Source organism: Rhincodon typus, chromosome 28, assembly GCF_021869965.1.
Source record: "Rhincodon typus isolate 14 chromosome 28, sRhiTyp1.1, whole genome shotgun sequence".
Classification (NCBI taxonomy): Eukaryota; Metazoa; Chordata; class Chondrichthyes; order Orectolobiformes; family Rhincodontidae; genus Rhincodon; species Rhincodon typus.
Genome location: NC_063359.1, coordinates 35,350,867 through 35,371,182, shown reverse-complemented (window position 1 = coordinate 35,371,182; position 20,316 = coordinate 35,350,867). Strand labels below are relative to the sequence as shown.

At 43.5% G+C, this 20,316-nt stretch overlaps 1 protein-coding gene across 1 annotated transcript in view; it reads right to left on the bottom strand.

The window, feature by feature from the left end:
- Window positions 1-20,316, bottom strand: part of kcnt1b (potassium sodium-activated channel subfamily T member 1b) — a 345,244-nt gene that overhangs the window by 35,603 nt on the left and 289,325 nt on the right. The window contains 6 exon segments of the mRNA XM_048613616.1: window positions 309-410; window positions 2,501-2,612; window positions 9,605-9,739; window positions 10,693-10,764; window positions 15,187-15,359; window positions 17,789-17,894. Coding sequence (XP_048469573.1) covers window positions 309-410; window positions 2,501-2,612; window positions 9,605-9,739; window positions 10,693-10,764; window positions 15,187-15,359; window positions 17,789-17,894 — 700 coding nt within the window.

Genomic DNA, 20,316 nt, shown 5'->3' with positions numbered 1-20,316 from the left:
GACATCCACATCCTCTGGTGTCTGATCCTACTGCCAGTCAGCGGAGTCTGTTAAATATCTCTTTAACATTCCCTGTTCTAAAGAGAACAGCCCCAGTTTTTTGAGTTACTCCATATAACTGAAACCTGGGAGAACTTGCAAGCGTGCCGCTTAGTCCATTACAACTCTCATCAATGTTCGATTTCTGCAGATAGCGAACCCTCGCTTGTAGCCTGTATGCCAGCGAACATGTTCATTTTTGTCTGTACATCACCATCTAATAGGTTACAATGTAAAAGACAGTAATATTCAGTGAGCATGCTACACACCTGGTACAATAGTGTGTCTAACATGCTGATACTGAACACTCTTCCAGCAGCGAACGGGAGTCGGAACATGAATGCCAAATTTGAGCCTTTCTCACGTTCCTTCTGTAAGGTGGAAAAAAACATGAAACGAAATGGAGACACAGCATGTACATACACTGCACCTACTTCAATTCAATAAAATAGGTGATAGCCAATCATTGGTTCATCCCTCAAGGCAATACTTTGACCAATCAAATTCAACCTGCCTGGTTTAAAATGTAAACAGAGATTCACAGAATTGTTACAGCACAGGATTTGACCATCTGGCCCATTATGACTATTCAATTCTATTACCTACGACCTGCCTTTTCCCCACAACCAAATAATCCTCCAATGCCCTTGTGAATGCTTCAAATGAACCTACCTCTGCCATAATTCCAGGCAGTGCATTCCAGACCCCAAATACATGCTGTGTGAAAAAAAACTTTTCTCACATCACCCCATTTGCGCATCACTTTAAGTACATAAGAACATAAGAACTAGGAGCAGGAGTAGGCCGTCTGGCCCTTCGAGCCTGCTCCGCCATTCAATAAGATCATGGCTGATCTTTTCGTGGACTCAGATCCACTTACCCGCGTTCTCACCGTATCCCTTAATTCCTTTATTGTTCAAAAAAAATCTACCTTTTGTTTAAAAACGTTTACTGAAGTAGCGTCAACTACTTCACTGGGCAAGGAATTCCACAGATTAACAACCCTCTGGGTGAAGAAATTCCTTCTCAATTCAGTCCTAAATCTGCTCCCTCTAATCTTGAGGCTATGCCCTCTTGTCCTAGCTTCACCTGCCAGTGGAAACATCCTCTCTATATGCTCCCTTGTTCTTTTTTCTTTTATGAGTGGGAACAACATCTTCCAATCTACTCTACCAGCCTGCTCATGCTTTTGGAACCCACTATCAAATCTCCTCCCAGCCTTATTTCTTTCAATGGTGAACAGTCCCAGCTTGTCAGTTAAGTGTCAATCATCATTAACAGGTGCAATTTCCTTGGCAGCACCTCTACTAAACACTTGCCAACTAATCAGCTCTTTCCTCCCAGAAAATACAAATGTGACTCTCCATTAAAACGGATATTCTTGTGAACTGTCCTGATGAGTGCAAGACAAAATGCTTCAGCAAAATTTGTCATTTTCTCGGCAATATTCGGGGAATATAATTGTTGATTAAGTATTGAGATAGTGCAGGTAACATCCGTTCATCAACCAGAAAACCTGCTAGGGCAGCAGAGTAAGGTTATTGCAACTGGTTGCTGTACAGCAGAAATGCCTCTTTCTAGTGGTTACAACCCATGCGTGAACTACCATGTGGGAAAACCATGAACACAGTGCTTGTGATATTCAGCCCATTGAGATTCATAAATACTTAAGGGCAGAGCTTTCACCTTGAACTACCCCAACCTATACTCCATGCTTGGTTCATCCTCTTGTGTAGAATGTGGGAAAACCTGTAAGGGAAAGAGTCTCAAACTGAGCTCTCAAAATCATCAGATCAGCACCTTGAGAATTTTTTTACATTCTTCTGTATTTACACATTTGCTCTCAAATTATTGTTGTTGCTGCCTACAAATAAAATATTATGGTATGGATTTCCTCTGAGCAGTGACATTGCCTATAAAAACCTGCTACAGGAAGTCCCACCATCATGTCAGTATTTTCAGAAAATGCCTGATAATCCATTAATATTTTAGCTGTTTTCTGGAATTCCTTTCAATTTTCCACACGGAACAAAATATTATGACATCAAAGGAGACTGCTACATCTATCATTTCAATTTGGATAAAAATCTCTCAATACCAGGCAGAGCTGGTCTTTAAACATTGGCCCAAGGACAGTGCTTTTGTAATCTGTATGAAGAGTGTAGGTTTATCACAATTACTTTTCTTTCCAATTGTTATGCTCAGGACAGATGTAACCATGGCAAACAGGCATCTAAGGAAAACCCATTGTGGTCCTGTCCCATCTAAGCACAACGATGAAAGAAACTAAGTGGAGGAGGTGATGCTAAACCAGCTAAGTCATATTAAAGCTCTTGAAATTTATTACACATCCATCTCAAATAGGTCTTCCTAAAGGGGAAATTGATTGATCTTGCTATTTCATTAGAGGTGAAGCATTTCACCCGCACTTTACCTTAAATTTGAGAAATAAATAAGTTACCTTTTCTAATTTGGAGAGTGCAAGTGAATAACAGTCTTTGGCTCGAAACTGCATGAACCTCATATTTGATGGGTGAGTCAATTCAGTGATGATACTGAGACTGGGGAACAACCTGAAAAATGGAATACAACAAGAAACATCCAAATATAGTTAATCATGGGAAGAAAAGCTTAATCATTTCTGATTTTCTTACCCCTTGACTGTTTTAGGACCCAAAAAAAGTCAGTGATCCAAGCAAGTTTGTTAGTTCTGACCATGACCACTGTGAGAAATGGGGGCGTTAATACATGATACTTTTTAATAAGAGTATAGAAACATTTATTCAGCCGTTATGGAGCAGTGGTAGTGTCCTGCCTCTGAGCAAGGAGATCTAGGTTGAAGTCCCACCTGCTCCAGAGGTGTCTAATGACATCTCTGAAAATGTTTAGCAAATATCTAGCAACACTTATTAAGAATGGATAAGCATAGCGTAACACCTCTTCAGCAGAAAAGCTAATTTCTTTTTCTGGAAATATACATAAAACTGACCCCTGGAAGTGTTAAGCTCTCTTGGTTTCCATATTGACACTCATAGATTGGGAGGATGGCATCCTATGAATCTCCTTATCTGGGGAGCTGTTTAGAATGGGTCTGGAAATGACCCTCAGCATGACTAAAACTATAAAGCTGATCTTGAGCTGGGAGATGGTCAGGGAGGAATGTGGCCATGATAATATTTTGGGTACCTGTCTTATATAGACTGGTTAGAAAAGTTCAAGCAAATGGTTGACATGAAGTAGATTAGGATTAAAATAATCGAGATAGTAAGAACTGCCGATGCTGGAATCTGAGATAACAGTGTGGAGCTGGAGGAACACAGCAGGCCAGGCAGCATCAGAGGAGCAGGAAAGCTGACGTTTCGGGTCAAGACCCTTCTTCAGAAATGGGAGAGGGGTAAGGGAGCTCCAAAATAAATTGAGAGAGGTGGGGTGGGGCTGGGGAAGGTAGGTGGAATGGCGATAGGTGAGTGCAGGTAGGCAGTGGTGGGGATTGGTCAGGGAGGTGGGAGGAGCGGATAGGTGGGAGAGAAGATAGACAGGTTGTGTCAGGTCAAGGAGGCGGGGATGAGAGGGAGGGTTGGTCATGGGATGAGGCCGGAGGTGGGGAGATGTTGAAACCAGCAAAGTCATTTTACCAGTTTCAAAGTCTCCCCACCCCCAGCCTCATCGCATGACCAACCCTCCCTCCCACCTCTCTAACCAATCCCCACCACTGCCTATCTGCACTCACCTATCACCATCCCACCTACCTCCCCCAGCCCCACCTGTTCTCTCTCTATTTATTTCCCAGCTCCCTTCCCCCTCCTCCATTCTTAAAATGAATGAATAGGTTCTCAGAGACAGAGGGGCAGTCCTCAATAGGCAGTCACCTTCATCAGATTATGGAGGCACCTACGTTGGACTGGGGTGGACAAGGTCAGAAATCACACAACACCAGGTTATAGTCCAATAGGTTGATTTGAAAACACAAGCTTTTGGAGTCTTGCTCCTTTTTCAGGTGTTAGTGAGAGGGGTAGTATCAGACACAGAATTTATAAGTAAAAGATCAAAGGCTCTCACCACTTATAGGATGTACTAAACAAACCTAAGATGTTGTTAAATCTTTAATCAGTTAGAAGGTTTTAATTGATTAATATGTACATGTAAATTCCCTAATTCCTTTGAAGTCACTGTCCTGAGAAAACAGGACAGGTAGAAGAAGATCCAAGAGATTGGATACCTACAGTTCAGCTGGAGAAGTGAATGGATCATGAGCTGTTATCATTGACACTGTGTACCAACTGACCATTCGCCTTCTGGTATCAGTGAATCACTCCCACCTTTCGTAGGTTGTAGTCGCATCCTACCTCATAACTGAACCATTGCTTCTTTGTAAACTTAAACAAATAACTCAAAATTACTTACAAAGTTGATTCTGAGCTTTCTGTGGCTCCCAAACCCTGCATCTTACTCTACCCCAGCTCTGAGGGCTAAGATGTGGCCGGTGATGATGATAAATGAAATCTCCAGGAAGGCTGACAAATTGACCACGTGTTTTCTTGTGAAGTGGAACGTGAGAGTGACCTTATGGTCTGACTACAGTTATGACAATGACTACAGCCTACCACTGAAGATGTGGTAAACAACAACTGGTTCCTCGTGGAAAGATAATCAATATTACAACATATCTCTGTGATTCTGCTATCCGAGGGGACGTCCTGAGAAAGATGTCAATGGCAGAACTAAAACAACATGAAGAACTGCTTCACTTGAACATCCATTGAATTAATTTTCTGAAGCTGAAATGTTTGATTTCTATTTCAAATCGAAACACCGTTTGAGTGCATTTTTTTTCCGACGTTAAACAGAATACTATTGCCACAAAAATAAAAGTTTGCAATGACACAGTGATTTAATTCCTGCCTCTCCTCCTGCCAGAGGAGCAGGAGTAGGCTGTTCGGCCCCTTGAGCATGTTCTACCATTCAATAAGTTCATGGCTGATCTAATGACTCAACCCTGTCCACGTCCAATATCCTTTCACCCCGCCTTGCTTATCATAAATCTATCAACCGTTGCCTTAAAAAAATCTGGGCTCTGCTTCCCCTGCCTTTTGTGGATGAAAATGTATCAGACAAAACAACAGTGCGTCAGTGCAAGAGATAAAATTGGAACATTAGTAACACTCAAACAGAAGTGTCAAGTGGATGATCCATCTCAGCCTCCTTCAGAGGTCCCCAGAATCATAGATACCAGTCTTCAGGTGATTCAACAAACTCCATGTCATAACAAGAAACAGATGAAAGGATTGGTAATTGCAAAGCTATGGGCCCTGACAACATTCCAGCGATAGTACTGAAGACGTGTGCTCCAAAACTTGCTGCTCCCCTCGCCAAGCTGTTCCAGTAACAACACTGGCATCTACCTGACAATATGGTATGTCCTGTACACAAAAAGCTGGACAAATCCAACCCGGCCAATTATTGCCCCATCCGTCTATCCTCGATCATCAGGAAAATGATGGAAGGTGCCTCAATAGTGCTATCAAGCTGCACCTACTCAGTAATAACCTGCTCAGTGATGCCCAGTTTGGGTTCCGCCAGGGCCACTCAGCTCCTGATCTCATTACAGCCTTGGTTCAAACATGGACAAAAGAGCTGAATTCCAGAGGTGAGGCGAGTGACAGACCTTGTCACTAAGGCCACATTTGACACAGTGCAGCATCGTGAGCCCAAGATAAACTGGAATCAATGGGAATCAGGGGCAAACTCACTGCTTGTTGGAGTCATACTTGACACATAGGAAGATGGTCGTGTTTGTTGGAGGTCAGTCATCTCAGCTCCAGGACATCTCTGCAGGAGTCACTTAGGAGAGTGACCTAGGCCCAACTATCTTCAACTGCTTCATCAATGACCTTCCCTCCATCATAAAGTCAGGAGTGGGAATGTTCACTGATGACTGCACAATGTTCAGCACCATTCACGATTCCTCACATACTGAAGCAATCCGTGTCCAAATGCAACAAGATTTGGACAATATCAAGGCTTGGGCTGACAGGTGGCAAGTAACATTCATGCCACACAAATGCCAGGCTATGACCATTTCCAACAAGAGACAATCTAACCATCTCATGTTGACATTCAGTGGTGTTTCCATCACTGAATATCCCATTATGAACATCCTGGAGATTATCACAGGCCAGAAACTGAACTGGATTGGCCATGTAAATACAGTAGCTCAAGAACAGGTCAGAGACTTGGAATCCTGTTATGAGTAACTCACCTCCTGACTCCCCAAAGCCTGTCCACAATCTACAAGGCACAAGTCAGATGTATGATGGAATACTCCCCACTTGCCTGGATGGGTGCAGTTCCAACAACTCTCGAGAAGCTTGACACCATCCAGGACAAAGCAGCCCACTTGATTGGCACCACATCCACAAGCATCCACTCCCTCCACCACTGACACTCAGCAACAGCAGTGCATACGATCTACAAGATGCACTGCAGAATTCCACTAAGGCTCCTCCAACAGCACCTTCCAAACCAGCGACCACTACCATCCGGAAGGACAAGGGCAGCGGATATATGGGGACACCATCATCTGCAAGTTCCCCTCCAAGCCACTCACCATCCTGACTTGGGAATGTATCTCCATTCCTTCAGTGTCGCTGGGTCAAAGTCTAGGGACTCCCTCCCTAATGGCTTTGTGTGGGTGTAGCCACAACACATGGATTGCATCAGCTCAAAAAGGCAGCTCACCACCACCTTTGCAAGTGGTAGATAGGGGCAGGCAATAAATGCTGGCCCAGCCCGGTGATGCCATGAAATAATTAAAAAAAACCTGCTCCAGGCTAGCAGGCATTATAAAAATGTGTGTTGCCATGGCAACTCGGACTCCCTGAACGACAGAACAGACACTAAATATTCATCAATATGGAGGGCACAACGGCTCACATTATGTTGATCCAAGAAGCAATTAGACCATATAATGTTTAATATGTTTCTTATTTATTTCCCAGATGACAAACAATAATATTTGTACTCTGCTTTTAAATTATGTGGCGTTTATTTTACTTTTTTGATGTTACCATTTTGAACCAATGGCACCATTGCTCACGAATAGAACTGAACATTCCAGAAAATCCCAAGGGATTCCGACAGCCTCCGAGTTAAAATTCCTTCATCAGAACTCAGATATTAACTCGTTTTATGCCTTTCTGTCTGGGAACCTGCCGCATGTTTCCAACATTTCATGATTTGAACTGAAATTTCCAACGCTCATCTTTTATTTGTCTCCATAAAACGAAGGGTCCTTGACACTAATGACACAGCGAGTAGCTATCAGGGAGGTAGCTCCTCATGTGGAAAGTATATGCAGTAAAAATATCACTGGGAATACATTTCATAAAAATTGTCAATGTTATGCGCTTTTTCTCTTTCTGCATTTTTCCCTCTCACAAAGTTCTCCTGGGAAATGGGTTAACAGAATCTCAGAACCTTTCCCCCAGTCCACTTTCCTCCCCGTGGCAACATACACTTTTATAACGTGTGCTAGCCTGGAGCAGTTTTTTAAAATTTATTCATGGCACATGGGCATCACCGGCTGTGCCAGCATTTATTGCCTGTCCTTAATTACCATTTGAAAAGGTGGTGATGAGCTGCCTTTCTGAGCTGATCCAGTCCACATGCTGTAGCTACACCCACAAATGTGTGTGTACCTGGACCATTTTAGCTTCACTGCTGAGTCAGTTCCAGTCTGTACCAATGGTACGCTTGGCTGACTGGACAGCAATGGGTGAGTGGGTAAAAATCCCTGTTTAATCTCTGTGGATGGATGCCTCTGCCAATGTTCAATTTGTGGCCAACTCGCCATTCAGTCAGGAGGCTGTTGATTCAGGACTCCTCCAGAAATTCGAGCACATGAAGTTTAGTACATGTTGGGAATCCTTTATCTGAAAACCTAAGTTGGTTTTCCGATAAAGGATATTTTCAGTTTTTGGATACTCTTAGGCAGCTTCATAGCACATCTTGTATGCAGACTTCATAATGGACTTATAAACTTAATACTGGGGTCCTGGGGAGAGTTGCCAAAGAGGCCTCGGGGTGCAGGTTCATAGATCCTTGAAGGTGGTGTCACAGGTAGACAGGGTAGTGAAGAAGGCATTTGGTACACTTGCCTTTATTGGCCAGTGCATTGAGTATAGGAGTTGGGAGGTCATGTTGTGGCTGTACAGGACATTGGTTAGGCCACTTTTGGAACACTGCTCTCAATTCTGGTTTCTCTGCTATATGAAAGATGTTGTGAAACTTGAAAGGGGTGCAGAAAAGATTTACAAGGATGTTGCCAGGGTTGGAAGGTTTGAGGCTATAGGAAGAGGCGTGGATAGGCTGGGGCTATTTTCCCTGGAGCGTTGGAGGCTGAGGTGTGACCTTATAGAGGGGCACGGATAGGGTGAATAGATAAGGTATTTTTCTCAGGGTAGGGGAGCCCAAAACTAGAGGGCATAGGTTTGAGGTGAGAGGGGGAAAGATATAAAAGGGACCTAAGGGGCAACTTTTCCACACAGAAGGTGGTGTGTAGGTTGCCAGAGGAAGCGGTGGAGGCTGGTACAATTACAACATTTAAAAGGCATCCGGATGGGTAGTATGAATAGGAAGGGTTTAGAGGGATATGGGCCAAATGTTGGCAAATAGACTAGATTAATTTAGGATATCTGGTTGGCATGGACGAGTTTGACCGAAGGGTCTGTTTCCATGCTGTACATCTCTACGAGTCAATGGTTTGTCAAAACCACATCTTAAGGACTTCACCGTTTTGTCCAGCTCCCACTGCACTCTCACTCCATATCTTAAAAGCAAAATAAATACAGATGCTAACCTTCACTCTGAAAGATGGATTGTCATTGCAGCAAACCATATAGAAATAACCGATTAAAAGGCAAAGACAGTTCCAGGTCCATTTGAACCCTTTGGAAAAACACATTTTTTTGCCCAAACTCACCCAAATGAATTTAAAAGTCAAGTTTGTTTCTAAAGCGCCTATACTCAGCGTGTCTACCGTTCCTTTTGGCTCTGCTTCCGAAAGACCTTTAGTTTGTCGGTCTTTTCGGTTTTTGGATGTACAGATAAAGGACTCCCGGCCTGTACTGAAAAGGTGCTGCACTCTCAGAGGCACATCCTTCAAATGAGATATTAAACTGAGATCTTATCTGCCTGTTCAGGTGAATGTAAAAGAGCCAGTGGCAATCATTTGTAGAAGGAATTCTCTGCAGTTTCCTGGCCAATATTGACCCCTTCAATCAACATCAATAGAACCAGATTATCTGGTCATCATCACATTGCCAATTGCTGTCGACCAATTATGTTAGCATTGTTATCATCTTACAACAGCGACTACCCTTTCAAAAATACTTACTTAATTGTAACATGCTTTGAGACATCCGAAGATCACTGCTAGAAGTTGTTATATCAATGCCAATTTATACAATTTTTACAATGTTAAGAGAAAAGTCTATTTATTTGAGAGACAGGAACCAATTCATTCACAGTTCGGATATCCAGGCTTCTTCTGCAGGAATGAGCTTACCTGAACATTGTTTGAACATTAACAATCGTCTTGGCATCAGCCATGTAATCTTCCTCAGCGCTCATCGTACTCTCTTTGTCCACAACCACCAGGTTATCAGCATAAATAATCCCACACTGCAGTAGATTATCCAGGCTGAGGGATATGCCCGAGGAAACAAAAAGGTAGACACCAAGAGTTAAAATATGCTAACTACCGTCCCAAGATCGCTCCCCCCCACCCCCCAGAGTGACACACCAATCTGACGTGGAAACATTGGCATTCCCTCACTATCACTGTGTCAGAATCCTGGAACTTCCTCCCTAGTGGTAGTGTGAGTGTCCTGAAACTCAATAGGCTGCAGCTGTTCAATAAGATAGTTCACCATCATCTTATCAAGGGCAATTAGGGATGACCTAATAATTGTTGGATTAGCCAATGTTCATACGCCTGTAATGAATAAATAAAAATCACAAGCAGAGGCAGCAAGAAAATGCATCAGTGTGACGAACAGTTCTACTGCAGGTTCCCACCCAACACATAGACCTCCCTTTCCCCTTCAGACACTGACTGAACTCCCTGTTCTTCAGTTCCATTACAGCTTCTGATTTCCAAAGTCTTCCTGCCTCGAGCTCAACAACACCGATGTATCTTAATTTAGCACCTATAACATGGTTAAAAAAAATCCAAAACAATTTGCAGGACCATTACAAAACACAGTTTGACGCCAAAACACACAAGATGAGATATTAGGCCAGATGACTAAAAGCTTGGTTGAAGAAGTAGATTGCGGTCAATGTCTTAAAGGAGGATAGGGACACGAAGAGGAAGGACACTTCAGTGCTTGGGATAAAGGCAACTGAAATCACGGTCACCAATGAAGCTGCAACATTGTTTTAAAACCTTCTAGTTCACTGACCTCCTGGTGTCAGCACATTGGGATAGGAACATTCATGAAAGAAGGGTCTAAAACAAACCTACATTCAACTACATGTAATGGGACTCTACTCCACTGTCTCATACTTAAGAGTGAGTTTCCAAGAAAGAGCAAATGTAATCAAGTAGTTGAGTTCTGGCTTTTTTGATTGCTACAATACATTGATACTTACTTATCAATACATCCCACCATGAAATAAACCATTGGGAAACAGCAGATAGCTTCTAAAAAGTGATTCTCTGGTCTGAAAATAAACATAAAGCTATTATTACGTTGCACAAAAGTCATCCATCCATTGAATCAAAACATTTTCGAATATGTAGAAATATATACTATTGTAACTCTGAGCTAAAATTTTTCACTCTCAGAGACAAGTCTGATGACAGTAAAGGATGGGATTAGAACAGAATACCACTAAAGGCAACAAATATTTTGTCAAGGTGAAGATTGAGGGGATGGGGCCTGATCTGCAACAATGTTTTAGCCTTACATTGGGTTTGTGTACAGGAAAGGCAGGGAAAATAGTAGGAGTGGTGTGGGAGAGTTCGTTGTTGCACTGTTTGTAACATCAGTGTAGTTTGTTCAAAGCCAGGTCCCCATCTGAAAGGTCAATAAATGAACAATTTCTGTAAGCACACAAACTTCCTATGCCAGAGGATTTCTAAGAAACAGGTAAACAACATTATGGTTTATCACTCAATTGAAAAGAGATCCTCTCGGGGCACAGGATAATACCAGTTATTTAACAACAGTATACAGTTAGGATTTTTATTATTACCTAGGATGTTTCATCTGTAAGTTGACATGGAAAGAAGTGTAGTGAAAACATGGTCGTGAAAGTAGGAAAATTAACCAACGAGAGTGATGTAAGAGAGGCAAAAAAATCAGACAAACATGGGGTGGAGGGGGAAAGAAAGTGCAGCAAGCTAGGATGATAATTTCTTGTTTCATGTTTTTGGAATGTGCAGATTCCCGCAAATAGTGATGGAGTTGTCTGCACTTGGGTCTGTGGTGATTTCAGCAATGACCCATCTTCCCCGCACTTTCATAGACAATGGGTAATGTTTAATGGTTAGCAACTACTTAATGTTCCAATGGTGTGTTAATCGGCTGAAGGTGAGACATCTACTCTGCCTCACCCTGGAGGATGTCCCACCTCGGACAGAGAGACTGGCTGGCAGCTCTGTGGTTCCCAACAGCACCACCAGGAGTAGTGGTCACTGCTGGAACTACAAGCAGTCCCGCAAGTCTGAGTGTCGAGTCCACAGGAGCAGGCAGGAAGAGGTTAGGTAGCAGCAATGGGGATAGCCAGGGTGGGGTGGAGGTGAGGGAAGAACAGGTGATAGAGAGGGAAGACCTGGAATCATAGAATCCCTACAGAGTGGAAGCAGGCCATTTGGCCCATTGAGTCCACACTAACCCTCCGAAGAGCATCCCACGCAGCACCATACCACCTCCCTCACCACAACCCTGTACCTGTGACCCTGCATTTCCCATGGCTAATCCACCTAGCCTGCACATCCCTGGATGCCAAGGGCAATTTGGCATGGCCAATCCAACCTAACCTATCAACATTTGGACTGCGGGAGGAAACCGGAGCACCCGGAGGAAACCCACACAGACACAGGGAGAATGTGCAAACTCCACACAGACAGTTGCCCAAGGGTGGAATCGAACTCAAAGCGCTGGTACTGTGAGGCAGCAGTGCTAACCACTGAACCACCATGCCGCTCTCCGTGGGATGGAGGGTCACCTGATCTGGAAGGGCGGGGGGCTAGTGATGGAGGGGATTCTTCTCCCCTCAACACCTCACTCTCATCAGTAACCCTTCCTGCCCAAAGCCCAAAGAGGGTGACATGTTAGGCTCTGCCCCATTCCTGAGTTGGAAGGTCACTGGGGAGTTTTCCTGGTCCCTCTGCCTGCACGCTCACAGTTGGGAGCCCATATCTCATGAGGAATCAAGGACATGGGGAGCGGGCAGGAAAGAGGAGTTGAAACCCAAGATAAGCCATGATTGTATTGAATGGTGCAGTAGGATTAAGGGGCTGAATGGCCTACCCAGCTCCGATTTCTCGTGTAGCCCATTACTATTTGTCCACAAATTATTTATTTGGTGAAATAGTGGTTGAATCTACCAAAAAATGACAGCAAGGGTTTTGTTCTCAGAGAAAACACTCAGTCCTCAATCTTAAGGTGGGTGAGATTTAGGCCATCCCTTCCTCCTACTAAGCTGAACCAATAAAATACTTTCACGAAATAACATAAGCAACCAGACTTTCTAATAACATGGCATGCACAACGTATAAACATTATAGGGCTTCAAAATAGGGCAATATTCTCTTGTTCCTGAAAGAAGGAATGGAAGTATGAGGTGAGTGAATATGTGTATCAATAGCTGTACATCTAGTTCAGAACCACTCAAACAAACATCGTGTTTTGTGCCCGTGATCTGCGGAGTAATAGTATTTATTTTGGCAGAGTGGCATCATCCTCTATCAAGGTTACCTCTTCTCAAACCAGCTGTCATTAATGATAACTGCTTGCTACTTGTCAATTGGTTCACCTAACGGCTGTTTACAATATGAGATTCTTTTATAAGATAGCTTGCTTGACATCAACTAAAGTCTTGGGTCTAAGAAAGGGAACTGAAAATGAATAAATTCCAATAAAATGTGAAGTGTTCTCCAAATAATGGTTGATAAAAGACTTCAGAACTCAGTGGCCAGCAGGATTATTTCATAGCATACAATTAACAATCAGGACCTAAATTCATTCTTTGGTGATATACTGTTTATAGAATCATACTGTGTAGAAAAGGCCCTTTAGCCCACTGAGACTGTCCTGCCAAAACTATACTGAATCTACCCTAGTCCCACTTCCGCTAATCCTGTTGCAGCACTAGCCTTGAACGTTATGACAACTTAAGTGCATATCTCAGTGCTTTTTAAAGGTACTGAGGTTTCCCACCTCAATTCCCACTCCAGGCATTGCATTCCAGATCCCCATCACCCACTGGGAGAAAATATTTTTCCTCAAAACCCCTCTAAACCCCCTGCCTTTCACCTACAAATTGTGTCCTGTTGTATTGACCTTTCAACCAATGGGAATAGCTGCTTTCTATTCATCCTGTCCACGTTCCTCTTAATCTTGTGTGACTCGATCAGGATCTCCCCTCAACTTTCTCTGGTCCAAAGGAAACAACACGAGCTTACCCAGCCTCTCTTCATCGCTAAAGTCCTCCATCCTAGGCAACACCCTGCTGAATCTCCTCTACACCCCATCCAGTGCAATCACATCCTTCCTATAGTATGGGGACCAGAACTGCACACAGTACTCTAGCTACGGCCTAACCAAAGTCCTGCACAGTTCTAATCTAACCTCTCTGCTTTTATAATCTACGCCTCGACTGATAAAGGCAAGTGACCCACACTCATATTCCGCTTGGGAACCCTGCAGCCCAATGGTATCAATGTGGACTTCACAAGTTTCAAAATCTCCCCTCCCCCCACCGCATCCCAAAACCAGTCCAGCTCGTCCCTGCCTCCCCAACCTGTTCTTCCTCCCACCTATCCCCTCCTCCCACCTCAAGCCGCACCTCCATCTCCTACCGACCAACCTCATCCCGCCCCCTTGACCTGTCCGTCCTCCCTGGACTGACCTATCCCCTTCCTAACTCCCTACCTACACTCACCTTTCCTGGCTCCATCCCCGCCTCTTCGACCTGTTTGTTTCCTCTCCACCTATCCTCTCCTCTATCCCTCTTCTATCCGCCTCCCACTCTCTCCCTATTTATTTCGGAACCCCCTTCCCCTCCCCCTTTTCTGATGAAGGGTCTAGGCCCGAAACGTCAGCCTCTCTGCTCCTATGATGCTGCTTGGCCTGCTGTGTTCATCCAGCCCTGCACCTTGTTGTCTCGGATTCTCCAGCATCTGCAGTTCCTACTATCTCTGCCTTCTTAACTATCCTCTTAACCTGCCCTGCCACCTTCATGGATTTGCAGACATTTTTTTTTATTCACTAATGGGATGTGGGCGTTTATTGCCCATCCCTAATTGCTAGAAAGCAGTTACGAGTCAACCACATTGCTGTGGGTCTGGAGTCACATGTAGGCCAGACCAGGTAAGGATCCTTCCCTAAAGGACGTTAGTGAACCAGATGGGCTTTTCCAACAATTGACAATGGGTTCGTGTTCATCGTTAGATTCTTAATTCCAGATATTTATTGAATTCAAACTCCACCACCTGCCATGGTGGGATTCGAACCTGGGTCCACAGAACATTATCTGGGTCTCTGGGTTAACAGTCCAGTGAAAGTACCACTAGGTCATTGCATCCCCAGATCCCTCTGTTTCTTTGAGCCTCATAGCACCCTGCCATTCATTGAGTACTCGCTTGTCTTTTTACTTCTTCCAAAGTGCATTACCTTACCCTTCTCAAGGTTATATTCCATTTACCACTGATCTGACCCATCTGTTTATGTTCTTCTGTCATTGTTGACTAACTGGTGAATGAACTATTGTGTACAATTCTGAGTGGGAGGATTGTCACGCAGTAAGGATGACACATGTGGAAATGACAGAATTCTTTGTAATACTTTCTGTTTGGTTGGAAAATAACCTCAATTGCATTTGCAAGGCTCAAAATAAACCAAGGAAGGGTGCACTCACGGGTTATCGAGCAGCAGCACGATGGGGTTCAGCTCTCTCCGGGACCTGTAATAGGCTCGAAGGGGGACAATAAAATTGTACAGTCCATTGCCCGCTGTCTCCACAGACACAATGATCAGTTTATTCTTGAAGCCATAAGCCTTTGCATCTTCAAAGCTGTTGTGTCTACAGCCCTGAACAGAACAGTTATACAAATGAGGCAGAAACGCTTTCATAAAACCTACACAACAGAACAAAACAAAAACCTAGCGGTAAACATGTTCTAGATCAAATGTTAAATTATGGACCCTCTGTCTTCTGATGTGATGTAAAAAAATCGCATAGCACTATTTTCAGGGGCCGCTTCACCATAATCTAATTGGCTGTAAAGTGTTTTGGGATGATCTGAAAGGTGCTAACAAATAAAAGTTCTTCTTTTAAACAGGATTAATACATTTAGTGTAATGAACATTGCATTCAAGGTGAGTGGGCTTTTGTTTTTCAGTTCTATTGACATTGCACTCCACAACAAACACAGAGCTACCTCTTCCACAACACAGTCACATCACAACAGCACTGTCAGTCTTACCATCTGGTAGATATCACACAATTCTTCCCTAAAAGATTACTCATTGGCATGTCCTGAATGTTCTTGATTTCAGAGAACTGTTATCTGTGACACCACGGATTCTTTTGAACGGTTTCCAGATGAAGTTTTATAACAGACATATGTGGGAGACATCTTTGATCGAATAACTATTCTCTCACTCTCAACAAGAGACTTGGCTCATATAAAACTAGTGCTGACTGACAGGTAAACTTCTATCTCTTTTTGCCAGATGGTAGGGATCCGGAGTGAAGTAACTTTTGGACTGTCTTGGCTTGCTTCCAGTTATAACATTTCTTTGCTCTCAGACTGCAGTCTCTCTTCAATCACCTTAAAAAAAATTAATGTTGTTCGATGATAAGAAAGGAAAATAATAGGAATCTACAATTACGGCATCTCTCAGCTTCTTGTAATTTTTTTTTAAGCATATTTGTTCCCAGGGTGTGGGTGCCACTAACCAGGCCATCATTTGTCGTCTGTCTCCAATTGCCCTTGTGACGATGGTAAGAGTGTAATGGGACCTCCAGCAGCAGATGGTGATAGTGAGGGAGGGCACCGAGCCGGGGAGATTGGGCAATTGTGGCAGTACCTCCGGCAGTAGGTGGCAATGGAAAGAGAGGGCAAATGGAGCAGTTGAACAGAATCTCTGTGGAGAAAGGGTTGACTTTGTCAGAAGTTGGTGGGGAGGGATGCAGACAGATGAAAGGAATTCTCATCCCATTATGACTCACAGGCTCATTTCCTGTACATATTGTAAATACTTTCATCCTTAATTTCACACTTCCTGTTTGTAATGTATTGATGCAGCAGGACAGAAAAAAAATACCCTGCTTCATGATTTTTACGCCATCTGTGTCTTCAAATCTCATTTTACAATAGAATCATATAAAGTGTACAGCACAAAGGGAGGCCACTTGGCCCATCATATCTGTGTTGGATGAAAGGTGAGACACCCAGCCTAATCCCATTTTCCAGCATTTAGTTTGTAGCCCTGCAGGATATGGCTCTTGAAACACCTATCCGGATCCTTTTTAAATGAGTTGTAGATTTCAGTCTCTACTTCTCTTTCAAGCGTCTTTCAGTAATCCATGGGGTTTCTGCTACACTCACAATATTATTAGAAAGAGAGTTGAAAGATTTTGACCCAGTAATAGCAAAGGAGCAGCAATGTAGTTCTAAGTCACCTCGGTGTATGATTTGAAAGGAAACTTGCAAAATGTGCTGTTCTCTTCCATCTGCTGCTTCTTTGTTCTTGGTGAAGGAGATTGTGTGCTTGGAAGGTGCATGAATGGGTGAGTGAGTTGGTGGGGTGGGTGAGTGAGTTGGCAAGATGGGTAGGTGGGTTGGCGAGATGGTTGGGTGAGTTGACAAGGAGGTAGTTGAGTTGAGGCGGCAGCTGTCAGAGCAAAAGGTAGGGTGATTGGCCTGAGTGAGGAGTATGGTTGGGTTGGGAAGGGTACCTGGGTTGGGAGATAAGTTGGGTCTTGGGGGTTGATTGGGGTGTGGCAGGATGGGGATGGGGATGGGGTTGGTTGGGCTAATCAACTCAGTTACATTGTCTAATGTCTGAATTCAACCACATATTGACCAATGTAACATTTCCTGGGTAAGTATGCAGTTAGATGTCACATCACTGAAACTGATCTCAGTGTTCGTGTGTGCAGAGGGCCCTGGGAGGTGGAAATCAGCCTAGTAAAAGTTTAAACATCCCAGACAATTCACGTACCTCTGGACATCCCTGACACTCACTCCCACTTACGATCCAACAAACTACCGTAAGATTCTGGCCTGACTTTTCCCAAATAGGAAGCTACTTATCTGTTTGACTGACTTGGGCCTAGATATAGAAATATTTTGAGAAGTTAAGAACCCATAATCCTGGGCAGTGTGGCTGTCTTGAGGATAAACGGACACTCTGTACTACCCTGCAATTACTCTGCAGCAATTTGTGTCTGGTTATCCTATGAGCAATGAAAACAATCTACTTTGTCTGCTAAGTGCTTGTAAGTTACTTACCTTGTCTAATCGGAGACAGCAGAATGGAGCCTTCACAGGTAAAAGGTGGCAGAGAGTTGGAGAACTTCCAATGTAGGGAGAATTGGGAGGATATCCTTTCACATACCTGGATACAAACAGAATACATGGCTAAGTTCATGGCAACACAATCTGAAATGGTCAGGAATGTTTCCTCTGTTCATTTTCATGGAATTGCAAATCTTACTTGGGGGTTAAAAATACAGCCATTGGGCTGATGACCTGTCACTTCAAGCTGAAGAGAAATTGTGTAATGGACCAATTCATTACTGCCTGTAGGCCTTCAGTAAAGTTAAAAATTCCACCCTTTACAAAAGACATGATCACAATGCACACAGATAGGGCTGAGAGTTGATTTAATTACTGCAATGTCTTGTCACTGAAGGATGAAATTACCATTTTGTGCAGGTTTTGTTTCATTCATTCATGAGATGAGGGTGTCACTGGCTAGGCCAGCATTTATTACCCATCCCTAATTGCCCATGGGGTAGTTAAGAGTTAACCACTTTGCCAAGAATCTGGAGTACATGTAGGCCAGACCAGATTAGGATGGCAATTTCCTTCCCTGAGGGACATTAATGAACTAGGTACATTTTTCATGGCCATAATTAGATTTTTAATTTCAGATTTTTGTTGAATTCATACTCCACCATCTGCCGTGTCAGGATTTGAATCCAGGTCCCCAGGACATTACCTGGGTCTCCAGATTAATAATCTCATGATAATATCATTAAGCCATCACCTCCCCCTGTATGTGATGAATCAAACTAACCTTTACATTTGAAACTATAAGAGGCACAAATCTCTCCATGACAACGTTACTGTTCAAACTCAAGCAACGTTTTCCATTGGAAATTGTGGATCCAATTCTCAGTCTAGGAACTAATTGTATAACTAGGCTGACACTTCATTGTGAGCCTGAGGAAGTGTGGTGTTCTTGAAGGTGCTGCCTTTCAGAATAGTCAAAGCAAGGCCTCCCAAAAAAAGTAAGATTTGCATTTATATAGCACTTTTCACAACCACCTAACACGTCAAAGCATTCTATAGTCAATTAAATATCTCCAGAGATTATTGTAAAGTAGGTAATACAGCTGCTATTTTGCATACAGTGAGGTTTTAAAAAAAAGTCATTTGTGGCATGTGGGTTTTGCTGACTAGCCCAGCATTTATTACCCTTGAGAAGGTGATGGTGAGTTGTCTTTTTGAACCACTATAGTTCATGGCGTGTAGTTGGCCCCACAACGCTGTTAGGGAGGGAATCACAGCAGTGTGACCCAGTGACGATGAAGGAACAGTGACATATTTCCAAGTAACAATGGTATGTGGCTTGGAGGGGAACTTGCAGATGGTGATGTTATGATGGTCCCATGCATCTACTACCCTTACAATGACTCAGTGGTTAGCACTGCTGCCTCACAGTGCCAGGGACCCGGGTTCAATTCCACCCTCGGGCAACTGTCTGTGTGGAGTTTGCGCATTCTCCCCATGTCTGTGTGGGTTTTCTCCGGGTGCTCCGGTTTCCTCCCACAGTCCACAGTTGTGCAGGTTAGGTGGATTGGCCATGGGAAATTGTCCTGTGGAGGCTAGGTGGATTAGCCATTGGTAAGTGTGTGGTTATGGGTATAGACTCGGTGGACCAAATGGCCTCTTTTCACACTGTAGGGATTCTAGATGGCGGAAGGTGTTGTCAAAAGAGCTGTACCTTGAATCAAAATGCAATAATGACAGATAATCTTATTTTGTTTGAGCTGTTGATTGAGAGGTAAATATTAGCCAGGTCATGGGGGAATAATGCTCCTTCAAAATAATGCTGTGGGATTCTTTACATCCGTCCAAGCAGACAAATTGACCCTTGGTCTAGTGTTCATCTGAACCACAGCACCATCCCTCACAAAGTACCCCTATGAATGTAATTTGTTCTGTTCACATTTAGAAGCGGGGCTTGAATTCAGCACCTATGACCCTGACGCTAGAGATCTACCAGGTGTGCCATAATTAAGTATGTTAAAAGACCTCATGGCCGTCTTTCAAAGAACAGCTAAAGGGTTTCACCTCAGCATCCTGCCTAATATCTACCTTCAACCAACATCCCAGAAAACAAAAACCAAAAGAACTGCAGATGCTGTAAATCAGGAACAAAAACAAAGTTGCTGGAAAAGCTCAGCAGGTCTGGCAGTATCTGTGAAGGAGAAAACAGAGTTAACGTTTCGGGTCCGGTGACTCTTCCTCAGAACTCAGCTTTTTTTTATCCGAGGAAACAAACTGTCCGGCCATCATTACATCCTGGGTTAACATTTCAGGTCCAGTAACCCTTCTTCAGAACAGGTCACTGGACCCGAACATTAACTCTGATTTCTGAATGCTGCCAGACCTTACTGAGTTTTTCCAGACAAATTGACCCTTGGTCTAGTGTTCATCTGAACCACAGCACCATCCCTCACAAAGTACCCCTATGATTGTAACTTGTTCTGTTCACATTTAGAAGCGGGGCTTGAATTCAGCACCTATGA